The sequence below is a fragment of the Xyrauchen texanus genome, chromosome 30 (assembly GCF_025860055.1).
Source record: "Xyrauchen texanus isolate HMW12.3.18 chromosome 30, RBS_HiC_50CHRs, whole genome shotgun sequence".
In the NCBI taxonomy this organism is placed as follows: domain Eukaryota; kingdom Metazoa; phylum Chordata; class Actinopteri; order Cypriniformes; family Catostomidae; genus Xyrauchen; species Xyrauchen texanus.
This window is the reverse complement of record NC_068305.1, coordinates 16,039,500-16,058,001: the sequence shown is the minus strand read 5'-3', so window position 1 is coordinate 16,058,001 and position 18,502 is coordinate 16,039,500. Positions and strand designations below refer to the sequence as shown.

Below are 18,502 nucleotides of genomic sequence, written 5' to 3'. Positions count from 1 at the left end.
AAAGTGGTGTGGCTGAGGGGGCACAGCACTGTAAAACAAAATACAAAACTGATTAACAAATAATAATAATTATTATTATTATTGTGTAGTGTTCTGCTAACTTTCTTTAACAAAATCACACAAAATGTCACATATATGAGCATATATGCCTCAACCTCATCCAACCTTAACTAAATCAGTCTCATGTTTACAGTGTTTGCTGTTAACCAAATGTGCATGTACAACAGATTACAACTATGAATGTGTGTATGCATATGTGTCTGTATGTATATTGGTATGCATGAATTTATTTGTGTTTGTTTATATACGTGTGTGCGATTCCAATGGGGGTCATTTTGTCTGGGCAGAGCGTGACTCTTTGCATGCTCTGGTCATTGCGTTTAAAGAGCTCCAGTTCAGGGATCTGCTGAACACATTTGACCAGAGTCTCTTAGCTGGGCGTAGGCTAAACATCCTGTTACACAGTGTTCTATCCAGGTAGCATGATACAATACTAGAGATTTATCTTTCATTAGTTTTTGTCCAAACCAACACAACCACATCAAGCAATGAGTGACAAAACAATTTGTCAATTTATTGCTTCAATTTGTGCAATATCACACTGGGAAGCTGCGCCCACAGTGAAATCTAATTTGTCTACAATACCATACCACTTTACTGTCCAGTAAACATGAAATGAGGCTGTTGTCCAAACTGCTTGTTGCTGGGATCGCATCGTCCTGGCTAGAACATTTACTTAGGCAGTGGTCAACTGAGGTCTAATATGCAATGGGTCTATGCAAGTACGTAAATGTCAATAATGCACTCTCATTATACATACAGTACATGCATTCTTGGTTTATTGTAATGGAAACAAACTTTAGTTAACAAAGGGGCAATAAAGTTGAATCGGAAAAAAAAAAAAACAACAGTGGAAGACACTTCCCTCTACACTTCCCAGTTTACACTAATACCCGTTACATTTTTAATTAATATAAAACATTTTTTAAATTATTATTAATTGGAATCAGACTCATTTCAAAACGCAGCAACAAATGATCAACTTTGCATATGTTAGTTCAATTTCACACATCGTAGAAAGCATTTGCATTCACAAACTTGATGCTTATTCTCTTTATGTATCTCAACTTCTACTAGATACCAGCTCGTATCCTCTTAACTTTATAAATTCTCCAGTGCACTGTTTTTCTTTTTGCCCCCATCGGTATCTTTCTGTCCCCCATCTGCCTCGCTCTCTTTCTTTCTCCATGTTAAAAGGTTGAGGGATGTGCTCCCCGCTGACTGTGAAATGGTCGAAACCTCATTTGAGTGTTTCATGGAATTCAGCTCCAGATGTTTCCCAAGAAACACTCTCCCCACACTAGCCCACAGCATCCCTCGTGGCATAGATTTATTGACAGGCATTGTTCCAGATTGTTCCTGAAAAGCACCCGCTCTATGGGAACAAGTAGGCAAAAGTTTATGTTGTGCAGATGTCCAAGTTTTTAAGTCCTTATAAAGTCACATCCTAACCTCACATCATAACAGTGCAAACTAGTAACAAACTAGATTTTCATAAACTCAAAAGAGTTCAAAGAGCCCACCCTCAAGTTTCAGGTCCCTCTTTCAAAGTAAGTTTATGGGATTTTTCCCCTGTTTTACTGTGTCAGATGGAATGTCACTCAGATCACTCATAAAAGTAATAGCACACCTTTCCTCAACAAGTTGCACACTTTCAGGTATGAGGCAAATAGCATGAGTCTCTCCTTCATTGTAAGTCTAAGGGATGTTTTTTGCCTGTTGTATCATCTGCCAAGCAAAAATAAAGACCAAAGTTTGATCGTGTACATTTTATATTTTTCACGATGAGTTACAGCAAGAACCACTTATTGTACTAGAGAACACAAATGTACAAATTCTCATTAAATAAACTCAGATTTTTGGGTTTTACAGTAGAGAGAGGTGATACACACACATGGTGTGACTTTAACCATAAATGGAAAACCCTGGAAAGGGTGAAAACCCTCTGAAGTGAAGCACAAGCATTCTCTGTCCAAGAAAACGGCAATAAAAATACCAGGCTCGGATGGTGACTCGGAAAAATATGTTTTATGGAGTGGTAAGAAGGAAAAATAAAATAAAAGCAAACAAAATCTGAAGAGTTCAAGAGCGGAATGACCTGGTTTCTATTTATAGAGCTGCTGCATGAAAGAGCATCAAGGCTTTTGGGTAAAACACTAAGATTCATGAATAGGGGAGAGCAGGGACGCTTGCAACACTTTTTGCATTTCCTTCAGTTTCTCAGAGACCGTTTGTATTGGAAAGCCAAAATTGTAATACATTAAACCCACATCTCTCAGCTACCCACCCACAATGCTGTAACATGCGTACATATGATAATATATATACAATTTATACTTCAATATACAAAGTCAAATGTTGCAACTGACCCCATAAGAGGGGATGGTTGCAACAGTTCACAGGGACAGTTGCAACATTAATTAAAATGTAAAAAAAAATATTCTTTAACATAATTTTTCAATTTCTTTATTTTATTTGTGCACAGACAGGTTCTAAAATACTTTTTTGTACTTCTCTGAACTGAACTGTGTGTTCTGTTGTGCGTTTCCTCTCTTGTGGCATACTGAAAACACAGAACAGATAAAATGTAGGCTACATTGTGGCCTAGTCTGTGTATTTACTTAAACAAGCGGAGATACCTGGCTATTGAAAGACGTAATTAGTAGTTTGTAATTAATTACTTTTTAGATTAACTTACACAATACTGGTCATGACAAGCTTTTACATAAATGTTGTCATAGGGGACAGTTGCAATAGCACAAAACCTGCTATGCTAGCTTGACACAATAGCCTTGACACATGGTAGCTATGCCTTTTACAAGCTAAGAAAACACGGATTAAAATTATATGACTTTATAATGCTTCACGCAAACAGTTTAGACAGTATGACAAAAACTCTGAGCATGAAAAAAATTACTTTGTTAACTTAAAACTTATTTTTTGCAGAAGGAATGGTCACATGTGGCTGCTTCCCTCCAGAAAGGAGGAAGGGCTAACTGAGCATGTGCAGTGTGCGTATCATCACTCTAGCTCATTCCTGATTGGAGGAATAAGCCATGTTGCAACTGCCCCATGTTGCAACTGTCCCCGTTCTCCCCTACCTCACGAAGAATGATACGTTGGACCTCTAGAAGAAAACTCAAAAAGCATCTCAAGTGCTCCCACATGTACTACATTGACATAATATGGTGCAACTGTTGGGTTCTGGGAGTAAAAATCCCCATTTATTTTCTTCATAGACATAGAGAAAGTGATTTTAGCGATAACTATGTAAATATGTCACAAAAGCTAGTCAGATTTAAAAAGAAATAATAAAATTACAATTGTGTTGCAAATTCCCTGTGAAGAACTACACTATATATGAATAATGAGGAGAGCTCAACAAATCAGAGAAGTCACTGTTACCATGGAAATGGAAACTGCATCAAAAGCCTTTAACAGTGATACCAACTCCCATAAAGCATTGCAAATGACGTAGTCGAGTCGGGCTCCCAACAACCTAAATGTTGGTATATATCTGAATTGTTTGCAATAAGCTTTAATGATCAATGACTTTAAATCAACTTAAGTTATATTCCATTATAGCATTTGGAAAGCTTCATGGAAAGATAATTCCCACACCTTTTTCTTAACCGATTTTCAAATACGTTTTTGCTTCAAGTCAAAATGTATAATGTTGTGATTAATCTGAGAGTTGGTTGGTTTGGATTTGTGGCTCAGAACTCTTTATTGAACACATTTTTAAATTCCCTATGTAATGAATGGGATAAATATTCAACTTTAAATATAAAGTTAAGCTCAATTAACAGCATTTATGGCATAATGTTGATTTCCACAAAAAGTTATTTTAATTCCTGTCCTTCATGGTAAAGTTGCATTCATTATTTTCATCCATTTTTTATGATCATATATCATGAAAATGAAACCCATATGGGAAATAGGTTTGCACATAAGGTTAATGAGCTTTAAGTTAGTAAAAGTTCACAAGTTTTATCACACTTAAATAATGTTAACACATGTAACGTTTACGTCAAATGGCTATAATTTTGAAACTGTGTGTATTTTAGCATTTATGGACTGGCCCCATTCACTTCCATTGCAAGTGCCTAAATTTAACATTGGGCTATTCAACATAATTTTTTGTGGTTATCAGCATTTTGTCACAAATGCTGTTGACTGAGCATTACTTGTATTGAACAAAAATATTCTTGGAATAATACATTATTCCTCATGTGTATTCCATTAAGTTGCTCCCACAGCTAAGTTCTACCATCCTTCAAGTCAAATACAGGAGAAGAATTTGCGGATCTTGCTGAGGTGGCTTTTTCACCCACCACCCTAGCTCCTTGAACTCAACGACATTCTGGAGAGTGCATTGGGATGCTTATTCTCAAGTGCATTTGCTGACTTCAGTGTCCCATAGCTAATCTACAACTCCAACCCATCCCTCCCCTTCCTCCCTTCACATTCCTGTCATGATTGTCTGTTAGTCAGCCTGTAAGTGATAGAAACTGTCGGTTCTGTCATCACGAAGAGTGAGTTAATGAGCTCAAGAATTCGTTTCCTCCAAACGAGCCTGGCAGGGGATAAAAGTGACTGGTGTGAGAGTGTTATACACACTGTTCCAGCATAACAACATTTCCAAAACAATACTTACACATCACAAACTCGCATATACAGATAATCTCTACAACAGTTTGGGGAAAACTAGGCACTATTTTAGAGTGATAAATATAATTAAGTCAGAGACAATTTAGCCCGAGACGGAGCGCTTGTATTAAAATTAATGGAAGGAATTGGAATACCCAATATGCCGGATGTAGAAATGGAAGTCCAGCTTTAAAGGTAAAAAAAACAATCACCTTTTAGATACAGACATAGCCAGTCAGATAACTCCAAAACTTGCATGTGCATTATCTGGACAAGGCATAAAAATAGCATTTGTGTTTGCGTGATCTAAGGAAGCACATTTTATGATAATGTTGTCATATTTAACTGCTGATTTGAAATATGTTCTTTCATCATAATCTTGACCATCCGTTTTGCAGATTAAGATCTTTCCCCATTCAAATAGCCAGGTGCTGTACTTTTATGTCGCTTGTCGAAAATAGCTCCACATGATTGTGGCCAAGTGGACTGGCTTGCCTTGAAAGGGACTTATGTTCATATAGTTGGTTATGAACGAGAGTGTTTTTAAAGAACAAAACTGTCGCTTATGGGGAAATTGGTTGTAATCACTGTGTCTCTTTACTTAAATACAATAAATTACTTTTGGATTAGAGCATGCAGACAAAATGCTCTGTCAAACTTCAACTATGAAGCTGCAGATTCCATATTTTTTATATGATATCATAACATTTGCATAAAAATATGTGGATGGAAATACAGCTAGTGTCACTATTGTTACTTCTGTAAATGCCAAGCACACTCACAGCGAAGTGCTTCTTCATTCTTTGTTCAGAGCCAAACAAAAAAAGTTTGAAACAGCTGTGCAAGGACATACTGTTTGCAAACACTGGCCATGCTGCTGGCGGAGGGGTTTCTATGACAGGTGCATTCAATCATAAGGACTCTCGAAACTACAAGTAAAAAATCAATTAATATGACATTAAAACATGTTATCAATGACTTCTTGCATCATTCTATGAGTAGAATTCACACAAGATCCGTAAAAGAAGCAGCATGATCCATTCAAAGATGATTTAAAGTAATGTATTATCTATTAAAGTAGATAATGTGTAATTTGTAATGTTTACCTTTTACATTCATGGCGCTAATGCACTAACATGTTAACACGCTACACACTGGCCAAAATATGTGCCAATTACATTCTGTTATTATAATTTATGATTGCAAAGATGAGTGTGTAAAAGAGTGTTAATGGACAGAATGAAGACAAAAGAATGATGATGATGATCTCATATCTCATAAGATGACACATGAGTGAATGGCCACTTAAGATTATTTGTAGAGGTTTGATTCCTTTTTGTAGACTTATTAAACAAACAAATTACATTACATCAATGAATGATCGTACAGTACAGATGTACAGTAGGTAAGTCTGTGCCAGCCCGCTAATAAATACACACCGATCTGTTCATGTTGACTGATCGTGCCTGACTGATGGTCAATTAGCTGTCAGCCTCAAAGTAGATGGAGCTCCAGGTAACACCTACTGATGATGTTGACCAATTGCAGCAAGAAGGTGTTTAGCTACCATTAAGAAGTTTTTCTGAAATTTCTCCCTGGCAAGCTGTTACGAACCACCAAAACAAATAAAAAAAATATCTTCTTTTTGACCAGATTTTCATTCATCGATTTCATAGGAAGTGTGCAGAGGCCTTTATTCACAGCTATAATGAGAGTAGAAAAGATGCTTGACTGCAGTTATTTATTCATACAGACAGTATTCTAACCATTCCTATAGGAACTGTTGCTTGAAAACTGTGGCTGACGTATGAACAGGAAAATATGAAAGTAACACCAGTTAGTATAAATGATTGTTAATTCCAAACACAACTGAAACTTTGTCAATGTAATCTCTGAGAGGTTCTGAGAAGACGCATTTCAGGAGTGATACATAGAAAACTTGTGAAGGTGTGTATGTGTGTGTGTGTGTGCTGAGCATGTGGTGAATAGGGACAGTGTTGAGCTAAACCTTTATTGGGACTGTTCCATCTGTTTTGGCTCATACTCCAACCATGCAGTGCGAAGTCATGCTCGGATCTCACACATTCCTTCAGCTTTATACGCTCTACTGTGCGCTCACTATTTCCATCTTCAGAATTGCTCTCACAGAAAAGCTTTTCCAAAAATAGACCGAAGCTCAGAGAGATTATCGCAAGAAAACACAAAATGATTATGTTCAGACTGCTTTGCTTTCTGGGTATTTCTCACAGTGACAAACCAAACCACCTGTTTTTCATGCCTGCTTTCTCTAAATTGGTCTGAGCTGCCTCCATTTCCATTCTGATCTCGCTCTGTAACCTAGAAAAAGCAAATCTTTTCTGCTACCCCCTCCCATTAGCTCCACTCTTTTTTGGGCAGCAATAGCCAAACAGCGAGTGATTATAACATCGTGGAATTTGATCTCTGTGCTGTTAAGTCACATGCTGTGACTGTAATTATTTGCCCCTGAAGAAAGAGAGAGAAAGAGAGAGAGAGAGAGAGAGAGAGAGAGAGAGAGAGAGAGAGAGAGAGAGAGAGAGAGTTGGGCACAACAATAGAACAGAGTACACAAACATTCAAGACATTTTCAGCTCTGGCCTGTGAGCGCTATGCGCATTTGGTTTCCTTCCTGGTTGAGCTACGGTTGCTATCGAAATCTGGAGCTGGTTTGGGAAATATGCCATGGAATGATGATGTTGGTCTTCACAGCCAATGAGTTCTTTTGAGTCCGATGTGAAAACTGGTGTCTTGCGAGAGTTATGATTCAATGAGGCCATTTATCTGATAATGTTTACATTTTTCAGCCTCCAAATGGGCACTGAGGGCTCTCATTGAGCGGTTACTTCGCTCAGAGTGTGCGAGTGGTGTACATATGCTTGCTAGATACAGCCTGAGACAAAAACACGCAAGCTGTTTAATATGACAGAAAGTCTCCATGTCAGCGATAAATTAGTGCATTAATGCATATTTTGGTGCATTGAGTGGCAGTGCCATTATAGAGATGTGCTGTTTTCTATAAAATATCCTTTAGAGGAATGCAACAAATAAATCTATTCCCCCACCCCCTTCTCTCTCATTCCCTCCGTCCCACTCCAGAAACAGCAGATGAAACTCTTTATTAAATAAGTGTCACAGTGACTGCTGTCATATCAGACACAGAGCAGGAATGACAATTAATGATTTATCATCCAACCTTGACATCAGCCAGAGAACGAGAGAGTGAATGAGAGAGTAAGCATTGGAGACGTGCTGACACTCAAATAAAAAGTGTGAGATTCAGATAGATTATAGAGGAAATTAAGAGTAAGAGGCCCTTAAAATGTAGGCCCGCAGTTTGGCTTTTCTTCTTTTGGAGCGCAACATTTTCAATAAACATTCAGCCAGCTGCAATAATATTCACCAAAATAAACCCTCGCAAAACCCTCTCACATACCCGCCGTGCAGGCCAGCAAACACACTTCTAAACAATCAAATGATTTTGAGACATGAAAGCTGACGTTGGGAGTTTATTGGCTATGTAAGATTGCACTTAGGAGGAACTGGACATCTGGAATTGCTGATAAGATCTAGGTGAATATCTATATTCTTCACCCTGTGATTGTTATCATAGTAGATGGCACCAGAATGCTAGTGCAGTTTAATCAGTTTTTACAATCACATCATGAAACCGGTTGCCATTCGAGTCCTTGATGTACAAGAGAGCTCTGGCCCTCCATGCCGAAAACTCTCGGCAAATCTCCACGCATTCCATCCCCAGAATGCTCCTGGAGACCGGAGGAGGGCACTCGCATGCCGAATCCCTAAATTTGAGGAATTCTTGAGGTATGAAAGAGAGCGAGAGAAAGAAACAGACAATAAGAAATCAAGAGCTGGAGACTGAGGGAGAAATATGCAGTGTCAAAAGAAAACTAATCTTAGTAGCAGAGGTGGCTGTTAGTGCTTGTTTTCAGTGGGCCAGTCTCAACACTGGGGTCTGCCGGCAGGCCTGTAGGCCTTTATTTTCCCAAAGCTGGAGCCACGGAGCTTTACAGCCTGTTCAGACTTTATGTTATTACAGAGCAGATGCAGGAGGGGTGTTCAGCGCTGAAGCAGCACAATCCAACATCCAACCCACACTCTAATCATCTCTTACCACCCAGAGAGAAGGAGAGACAGGCAGAAAAAAGAGAGACAGAGAGGGATGGAGGGATGGAAATGTTAAGAATTGACAATGGAGATTCTGTATGGTTGAATGGACTGATCTTGGTGCAGCAGGTGTCATGAGGCTTCTAATGCCTGACCACCCAAAGAGCATTTTCCACATTATTATGCAGTGTGCCCAGAGAGTTGCCCTAATAGTGGTGGACTGTGGTCTAGACCATTTTAAAAAGTGCCTTGGGATGTTTAGAATGGAACCATTTCCCTACTACAGTCAAAGGTCTCCGATACCTTTGTACTACATTCTGGTGCATCCAGGCTTGGCACAGATGACTGAAGTATATTTTCTATTGACAGACTGCTATGTCAACCAGGTGGATTGATCAGCCGATAATAGGCTCTTTTGAGATTAACTGTGACCTCTTGGAACAATTTACACCAGTACTGAGGGAGTTTACCATGTATTTATTGTTTAAAATGTATTAAAATCCAAGAAAATAATGTCAAATTCCAAATTTACTCCAAAACAATAAAGAAAGAAAAAAATATGGCCATTCAGATTTTTTTTCCAATTGTGACATGTTCATGAGAGTTATCCACATTTTATCCCCCAATTCTCTTTACTGCATAGCAAAAAAAGATGACCATTATGATATTTTCATTAATACAACGTGACAAAATATATATTATTTAAATTGGTATTAATTTTTTTTTTGCTACTGCCTTTAATTTTTCATCATTTGAATTAAAATAATCATTTTTCAACAGAATCTTTTTACTGTAATACAATAAAAAAATAAATAAAAAAAAATCATGACAACTGATGAAAATGAGCTTTAATGTCCTCAAAATAATGTCACAGTGCAAAAAAACAAACAAAAAAACATCTTATATAACTTTTTAATTTATGTCATTTTAATTTATTTATTTATTTATCAAAGTTAAACCACTGGAATGCGCGTGTACACCTCTCGCGCGTAAAACCACCTCCATCATTTCCCTTAGTCAATAGGCACTATGACGTTAGTGTTTTCATTAAGAGCGTCCACGATGAATGCTGCGTAACTTTAAGGCGTTTTCAAACGGCATTTTTGCGCCCTTGAAGGGCAATTTGGGAAGGGGACGCCACTCGAAGAGTCGTTCCAAACGAAAGTAAGAAGGCTTATTTTTTCCAGAAATTGCCCTTTTACAAGACATTTAGTGAAGGGTATATTCAAACTGAAATGCCATGCTCTCTTTAGAAAGCCCTCATTAAGAGCTTTGTAGTGAGTAGGACATAGGGATGATCACTTTCGATTGGAATTCGCCCAAAGTTTCATTGCCTATGCTGCGTCAACAGGTGTTGCTACCCTAGACACGCTTGCAGGTCGCAACAGTACCTTTTAGCAGTTCCAACAAACAGTCATCCTGTAAATGTCCCATAAACGCGCGGGGTCTCACCGCGCGCATTCGCTGCATTTCACCCGCTGTCGCTTGTGCTGAGGATTTCATTAAGGCTGCGCGTGGTTCCCGGTGACTACATAATTCATACCGGGGGAGTGACTTACTGTCCGTGCTCTTCCCGCCTGTATAAAAGCTGAAGTTCCCCTTAAACTCACTTACAGATGGAGAGACCCGATCGTTCAGTTCGTAGCCTAGTCAAATCGACGTAACAGCAGCGTAACCCAGTGTCCACACTGAGAGAAAGTCGAAACGCTGATATCTTCACATGGCATACGCAGAAAGCACTTTAGACGTTTAATCATACAGTAGATCTGACGCCGAGCACAGTTTCTCCAGGCATCTCCCCCCGTGTGTGTGTGCGTGCGTGCGTATCCGTTTGTCCGTTCAGCCCCTCGGCTCCATGACGGGACTGTGTGCGCTCTGTCTGACCGCGCTGCTCGCAGCATTCGCCAGTCTGGCTGACAGCGTCAGCCCCGTGGTCCACTGCGAGCCGTGTGACGACGGTGCGCGTGTGCTGTGTACGCCGCTGCCCCTGGACTGCGAACAGGTAAAGGAACCAGGCTGCGGGTGCTGCATGACGTGCGCGCTGAGCGAGGACGAGGCGTGCGGAGTGTACACGAGACGCTGCGGTACCGGGTTGAGCTGTCAACAGCGTCGAGGGGAGAGCAAACCACTGCAGGCTCTGCTGGAGGGACGAGGAGTGTGCGCAAAAGCGCCAAACAAAACTACGGCGGGTACGCAGGTAGTACACGGTAAGTGCGCACGACTTGTGTGGGGATCATGGAAATGTTTAATAATAGCAATCACTCCGATATCCCAACAAGCGTTTTCCACACTTCCGGGCTTACTCCACTGTGAATATGTTCACAGGTTGGCATTGCTGATGGGGGCGGAAAAGTGCCTAAAAATGCAGCATGGAAACACAGTTTGACTGTGCGCTAAAGCCACTATATGCCATTTGCGTTGCTTTAAATACATCTAGCGCGTATGTGGTTAACATGATCTCCAGACGGTGCTTATTAGGTTACCTGCATGACACAGCGACCTCTGGTACTATCAAGCAGCCGTCATGAAGTCCAGCCACCGTGAGACTATCACCGTTGATCTCTTCTGCTCGAGGCTCAGTGCTACACCGGACTAAGAGAGAGCGCGCGCCAGAGATGGAGAGAGAAACCGCTCCGTGTGTGTTTGTATGTGTGTGTGCGCACTAAAATTTGGCCTCACCAACCCAATCGTTAAGAATGCCACATTCGTTTATATTTAGTCCATGGAGGAGAGAGGAGATCACCGTTTTATGAATGATGCTCTCTCTGCTGTTTACTGGCTCAGGGACTCTCTCCATTGAGAATGTGCAGCTAGCTTAGAAATAATTGGCATTGATTCCCAAAGCGTTCTTGTGGGTTTTTAGCATTACTGAATTAGATTATAGACTGAGCACCACCTGTGCCTAAGCATTCATTGTGCATCTGTTAAAATACAATTAAGGAATATCCACCCAGTCCTTCTAAATGGGGACATAGCATAGACTTCTGTTGGTTTTCTAATTTAATTATAATTACAATTACAATATAAGCCTAACTTTAATAGAAAACATACTTATTTTGTTTGATTGTTTGTTTATGGGTTGTTTGGAATGTCTCTAAAGGGAGACATTTTCAGATTTAGCTCACTTTTCCCCAAACTATAGCAAAGTAACACTGACAAAAAAAGATGTTAGATTTACTTAAAATATATATGTAGCATTTTGGCATTAAGCTTTTTAAGTTAATTTAACTTATGGTCATTTTATTTCACCACAACTAGACAACATTTTTTTAGATATACACAAATATATCAATTCATTCAACATTATTTACGTAAATAATGTCACAGGAATTGGATTTAGCAACTAATAGCAATTGTTTTTTTTCTTCCTTTGGTCAAATTAACATTTATGTCAATGTTTCTGCTCAATGCACATAAAGAAAAGTGTTCATATGCACACAGAAAAATTACATGGATTGCACAGAACATCAATAATACCAAAAAGAGCTAAAATCTCTTAATTCTCAATAACAGCTAAATAAATGCCCACGTAAGTTCCTTTAGACCAAACATGCATAAATTATTCAAGGGCTTATGGGTATTACCCATAACCTCAGTTCTGAACTTGATTGCTTGAGTTTGTAGTGCTAAAAATGTAAATTTGTAAGCTAAAGAATTTAAAGGAACGCACAATTATTAGTTTAGTTTATGCATCACTAGTTCATCTTAAAAAGGACATTTTGCATTGTACACATTAATAAAAATAAAGAAAAGCTAAACATTTATGAATATGTACATTTCTTAGTAGAAGCCATTTATTTTTATAAGTTATGGTTGTTAAGCCAAAAAAAATTAATAAAAGTGTCTGTGTGTGTGTGTGTGTGTGTGTGTGTGTGTGTGTGTGTACATACACACACACACACACACACACACGTACACACACATACATACATACACACTCAAAAAGCAAAAAAAAAATAAGTGGCATTCTCAATCATAGCTGACGTCAAGCCTGCCCAAGTTAATTTATTTTACCCTCTCTAGTTATTTGAAAGAGCCACAGTGGTGTGTTGAAGCAATCAACCGTGATATTGTCACACGTACAAAGGCTATTGTTAGGCCCTAGAGTCACTTTTAAAAAGCAGTTAGGGGGCGCCAAGCATTTTACAGTAGTGCTTTACCTCATGTTTTCTCCCTCAGCTGCCCTTTCATTTGAGCCCGTGCTTTTTTCAGTGCTTCTCTCCCATCATACCACACTTTATTGTAATTACAGACTCTGGCCAACCAGAGAACAGGGCTCCATTGCCATGGCATGCATGGCTCCACCCCATGGCTCTGCCACACATGAATAATTGTATTTTTGCAGGGCTTGATTGGTCTGGTAGCAGTGTGGCCCAGCTTGGTTCTGGGTGGGAACGGTGGCATGAAGAGAGCACCATGAAGATCATGAGGTTATGAGTTATGACGTTGTTTGTGCGTGTGCAGTTATGTACTTAATCGTGCGGATTTCTCAGAAGAGGTGGGCTTGTTCTCGTCTCGGGCTGTGGCGACTTAATTCACTTGCCCATATCCCCCTATTGGTCAAAAGCAGGGAGCGGCAGTGATGCTGCACGTCAAAGAAAGCCACACATCCCTTTCTTCCTCCCTGCATCCTTATTAACTTCTCATTCGCACTCCGGCCATTTTGCCAGGATGTTAAATTGTTTGCTCGTTTGGTATTAAATTGTTTGCTCGTTTTGTATTAAACAAATAAGTGAGGTTGAGTGATTTCAAAATGGGCAACTAGGTGCTGGGAAAAGCAATAAAAACTTATAAAAGTTTACTTTGGGGTTAAATATTGATGTTTTCAAGGTTCCTGAATTGGATGGCCCTATATTCACTTCCTCCAACCTGGATTTGTTTATGTGTGTGGGACCGAGGGTCATGCTGGGGAAACGGGTATCAACATGTTCTACACATTGTTAGCCATCATTATATGCCGTCATTACAATTACTTACCTTGTTCAAGTTGCTGTTGTTGCTGTTGTTGCTGTTGTTGTTGTTGATGATGATGATGATGTTGTTATGTCATGACCAACAAAGGCATGGTTTAATTCTGGTTTGGAGTGCAACTGCTATGGTTACAGAGGAGTATTTGGTGTGCCACAAGTACGCACAACACACACACATAAATAGAAAATCTGTTTTCACTTAGAGGAATAGTTCATCCAAAGATGAAAATTATCTCGTAATTTACTCTCAGCTCTGTAGGTCGTATCAAGTGAATGGTGATCAGAACTTTGAAGGTTAGCATAAAAGGCAGCATAAAAGTTATCCAGTGGTTAAATGCATGTCTGCAAAAGACATAGGAGTGGGTGAGAAACAGATCAATATTTAAGTACTTTTTTACTATAAAACTCCACTTTAACTTTCACGTCCACACGTTTTTGGCAATTCATATTCTTTGTGCATATTGCCACCTACTGAGTAAAATAAGGACTTAAATATTGATCTGTTTCTTGTCCAGACCTTTCATATTCCTTCTGAAGACATGGATTAAACCGCTGGAGTAGTATGGATCACTGTTATGCTGCCTTTATGTGCATTTTGGAGTTTCAAAGTTTAGCAACCATTCACTTGCATTGAATGGACCTACAGAGCTGAGATATTCTTCTAAAAATCTTTGTTTGTGTTCAGCAGAAGAAATTAAGTTATACACTGGAATTGCATATGGGTGAGTAAATGATAAGAACATTTCATTTTTGGGGGAACTATCTCTTTAACTCTTCCTCTGTCATATTCAAGTTATTTCGTCGGACTCCAGTTCTTGAAGTCATCCAACTCTTGATGTCAGTCCTGTCCCACCACTCTCTCCCTTCCTATCTTTTTTTTTTTATCACTTTCTATCTTTAATGGCCTGTTTTGTTTCTCTTTCTAAATATCTCTTTCTCATATGCTCCAGCTGTTTGTTAGTCTCTCATTTCTGCGAGGGCTCTGCTTTGTTTTGTACTGCCAGAGAGTGACTATATATTCAACAGACAAGAGCTGTAAAACCCCAAGAAGACAGCATATTTAAACATTGCCGTAATTCATCTTCGCCCAGCACTCTCTCCAGGCATTTGTTGAAGCTGACAAATGCACTCCTTATTGGACCCTTTAAGATTTGTTTTTGCTCGCATTTGAGAAATGACCACGCAGTTAGTGAAAACAGAGATTAGAGTGCAATTTGGGACATCATGTCTATAAATAGTAACTCAAAGGCACTTATAATGGAGAGATGAAGTTATCCTGTGAAATAAGTGCCCACTGGATTTGCTGTCTGCTTATTATAGGCAGAAGTTTTCTTCTTAAAGTGACATGCAAGTGCATATATTTTGTCTGGGAGAATAAATGGGATGAAAATTCCATCATCATCTAACCCTCGTGCCACCCCACCATTATCTATAAGGATGTCCAGGCTGCTCTTTTCCAAACAAGGAATGTGAATGGTGACCACAGGCTGTCAAGCTTGAAAACATTAAAAGGCACCATAACAGTACAATAAAAGTAGTCCATATGACTTGTGTGCTATATTCCAAGTCTTCTAAATAGCGATGTGCAAAACTACCAATTTTCATAATTGACTAGTCGGTGTTCAGAATAATAATGTATTATTACGCTCCGTCATGTTCACATGACCCCAGGCAGACACATTTCAGAGGGATATATGGGCACTAAGCACAGCACTTCAACATGGTAACTAACAGAAATTGCACAAACATATCAAAGTAAGAGATGTAAGAAATAAAGTCTCCAGTGCTTAATGACACACTTCAATGTAATCGTAAAGCTTCAGGACAATCCTCGCTGCACATTCAAAAGAGCAGAACTGCAAGAAAATGATGCAGGTACACATCGCGTTTGCACGTGTGTGTTTTATTTATTTTTTATCCCCTTTTCTCCTAATTTGTAATGCCCATTATCACGTGGCTCGGTGTGCATGACACCACGGAGACTCACAGCATGTGGAGGCTCATTCTACTCTCCGCGATCAACGCACAACTTGCCACTTGCCCCACTGAGAGCGAGCACCACTAATCGTGACCCAATGGAGGTTACCCAATGTGACTCAACCCTCCCAATTTGGTTGCTTAGGAGACCTGGCTGGAGTCATTTAGCACAGTGTTTCCCAACCGGGGGTATGTGTACCCCTAGGGGTACGTGAGCAGTCCCCAGGGGGTACGTGGGATGATTCTCAAAAGACAAAAAAACTTTTTTTAGCCATTGACTATTCTCAAAACATTATATAATATAATATATATATAATTATATATATATATATATATATATATAATATATTATATAACATTATAATCATGTTATAATATGGTCACCCTGTCCTTCCCGCCAAATGTGCTTGTCCGTGGACGCGCGCTGTGTGGCCGCGCAGTAGAGTGACCATAGCAACAGGCAGAGAGGCTAGCTTTGAGTAGAACACTAGCTAGATATGGATCAATGGCTAAAAAAACGCGCCGTTCCAAGCAGCAGCAGTGCTAGTGGCAGCTCAAGTGAACCCATGGAAAAATGAAAAAAAAAAAAAGCTGATAAGTCAAAGTACCGGCAGTTTCATGAACAGTATCGTTTTCGGTTTCACTGATTGATAAGAAAGCAGCTGATGCACTGAAAACGGTACCATTGTCCAATAACACAGTGTGCCGTAGGATTGATGACATGGCCGGTGATATTGTCGATCAAGTAGTGGAAAAGTTAAAACTTTCTGGTCCATTCGCGCTGCAGTTGGACGAGTCAACCGATGTTAGTGGGGAAGCGCAGCTGATTGCGTTTGTGCGATACAGAGAAATTTCTGAAATTAACGAGCACATTCTATTCTGCAAGAAGCTAACGGGGAGCACTACCGGTAAAGATGTGTTTCACGTTATCGACACCTTTTTCTCAGAGCACAATCTGGATTGGAAGTCCTGTATTCATGTGTGCACGGATGGTGCAGCATCAATGACTGGGAGGGTGAAAGGGTTAATCGCGCAGATTAAGAAAGTAAACTCCGACGTTCAGTGGAATCACTGTATCATCCACAGAGAGGCACTGGCCAGTAAGAGAATGAGTCCTGAGTTACATGAAGTTTTGAAATGACGCAGTGAAAGTGATAAACTTTGTTGAATCGCGGCCTCTGAATCACAGACTGTTTGAAAGGCTCTGTCATGACAGTGGCGCTGAGCACCAACGGCTACTGCTTCACACCGACGTACGTTGGCTTTCGAAAGGGAAAGCGCTACAGAGGCTTTTGGAGCTGCGCAACGAAGTAAGCTTTTCTGGCAGAACACTCACATCCCCTTGTTGTTATGTTGGAGAACACAGACTGGGTAGCCCGCCTTGCATATCTTGCTGATTTTTTTAGCAAACTGAACAACCTGAATTTAACTTTACAGGGTAAAGACACACACATCCTAAACATGTATGACAAAGTGTGTGGATTCATGAAGAAGATCAAACTGTGGGAGAGTAAATGTGAAGATGGGGACACAAGTTGTTTCCAGCAGCTCAACAGCTATCTTTCTGCAGGTGATGTTGACAGAGCTTCTGTAGTGCAATTAGTAAGCACACATTTATCCAAACTCAACAGTGAGTTCAACTCCTACTTCCCTGATATTGAAAGCAAGTCTGCCAAACTTGACTGGGTCCGTAATCCTTTCATGACTGAAAGTACGGATAACAACATTCCTACCAGACTACAGGAAAATCCGCTGGATGTGTCCTCAGACCGTGGACTGAAGATGAGGTACTCAGAAACAAACCTGTCACAGTTCTGGTGTGATGTGGAGAAGGAATATCCTGATTTGGGGAAACATGCACTGAATGAACTCCTGCCATTTGGATCTACATATTTATGTGAAGTGACATTTTCATCCATGGCCGTAATTAAGTCCAAGCACAGGAACAGACTGAACTTGGAGAAAAGCCTGATAGCTGCTGTTGCCACACTGCCCCCAAGACTGACCAAGCTTATGAGTGAGAGACAGGGTCAAGTTTCTCATTGATTGGTGAGTCCTTTTGTGTCATACACAGGTCTAAACTTATTTTGAGTAGGCTGCTACTATGTACAATTTTTCTCCATGTCGTAATCTGCGTTCCTCTCAGATTGGTCTCTTGGTTGTTCCCAAGACACAGTTTCTGTGATAAAGCATTTTCTTCCTATGCTTTGGAATTCAAATACATTAGTGATTTTTAAATCTTTTCTCAAAACATTTTATTTTAGGATTGCTTTTACTTGATTATTAATTTTATTAGTTTATTTTTGTATTTAAAGTGTGTATTTTTCTCTGTTGTTATGTTTGCCTGTAAAGCGCTTTGAAAAAGCAACTTTTAAAGGCGCTATATAAAATAAATTTATTATTATTATTATTATATAAAAATGTGATCTTTGTTTTTGTATAACTGGTCTGGACGTGTGAAGATGTGAAAAAGTCATACAAATATTGAACAAAGACAAGTATTATAGGAAGTAAAAATATCATTATTTACAGGTAAATTCAGGTATTACCTAAAATTTACACCAAATCTAAAAATCACACCGATCACATGCGCTTGTGGGGGTACTTCAGGCAGGATAAAATGTTTTGGGGGTACAGTACCCTAAAAAGGTTGGGAACCACTGATTTAGCACACACTGGATTCGAACTCGTGACTCCGGGGT

At 39.6% G+C, this 18,502-nt stretch overlaps 1 protein-coding gene across 2 annotated transcripts in view; it reads left to right on the top strand.

Annotated features, from left to right (window-relative positions):
- Positions 1-10,199: 10,199 nt before the first annotated feature.
- The window catches only part of LOC127624070 (insulin-like growth factor-binding protein 3), a 31,067-nt gene continuing 22,764 nt past the window's right edge, over positions 10,200-18,502 (top strand). The window contains exon 1 of one of the 2 annotated variants that reach the window (XR_007968112.1): positions 10,200-11,060. Coding sequence is in view for 1 of the 2 variants with exons in the window: in XM_052098704.1 (XP_051954664.1) it covers positions 10,709-11,060 (352 nt within the window). In the remaining variant the exon portion in view is untranslated. The remainder of the gene's footprint in view (positions 11,061-18,502) is intronic. The other variant, XM_052098704.1, reaches the window with a different exon arrangement.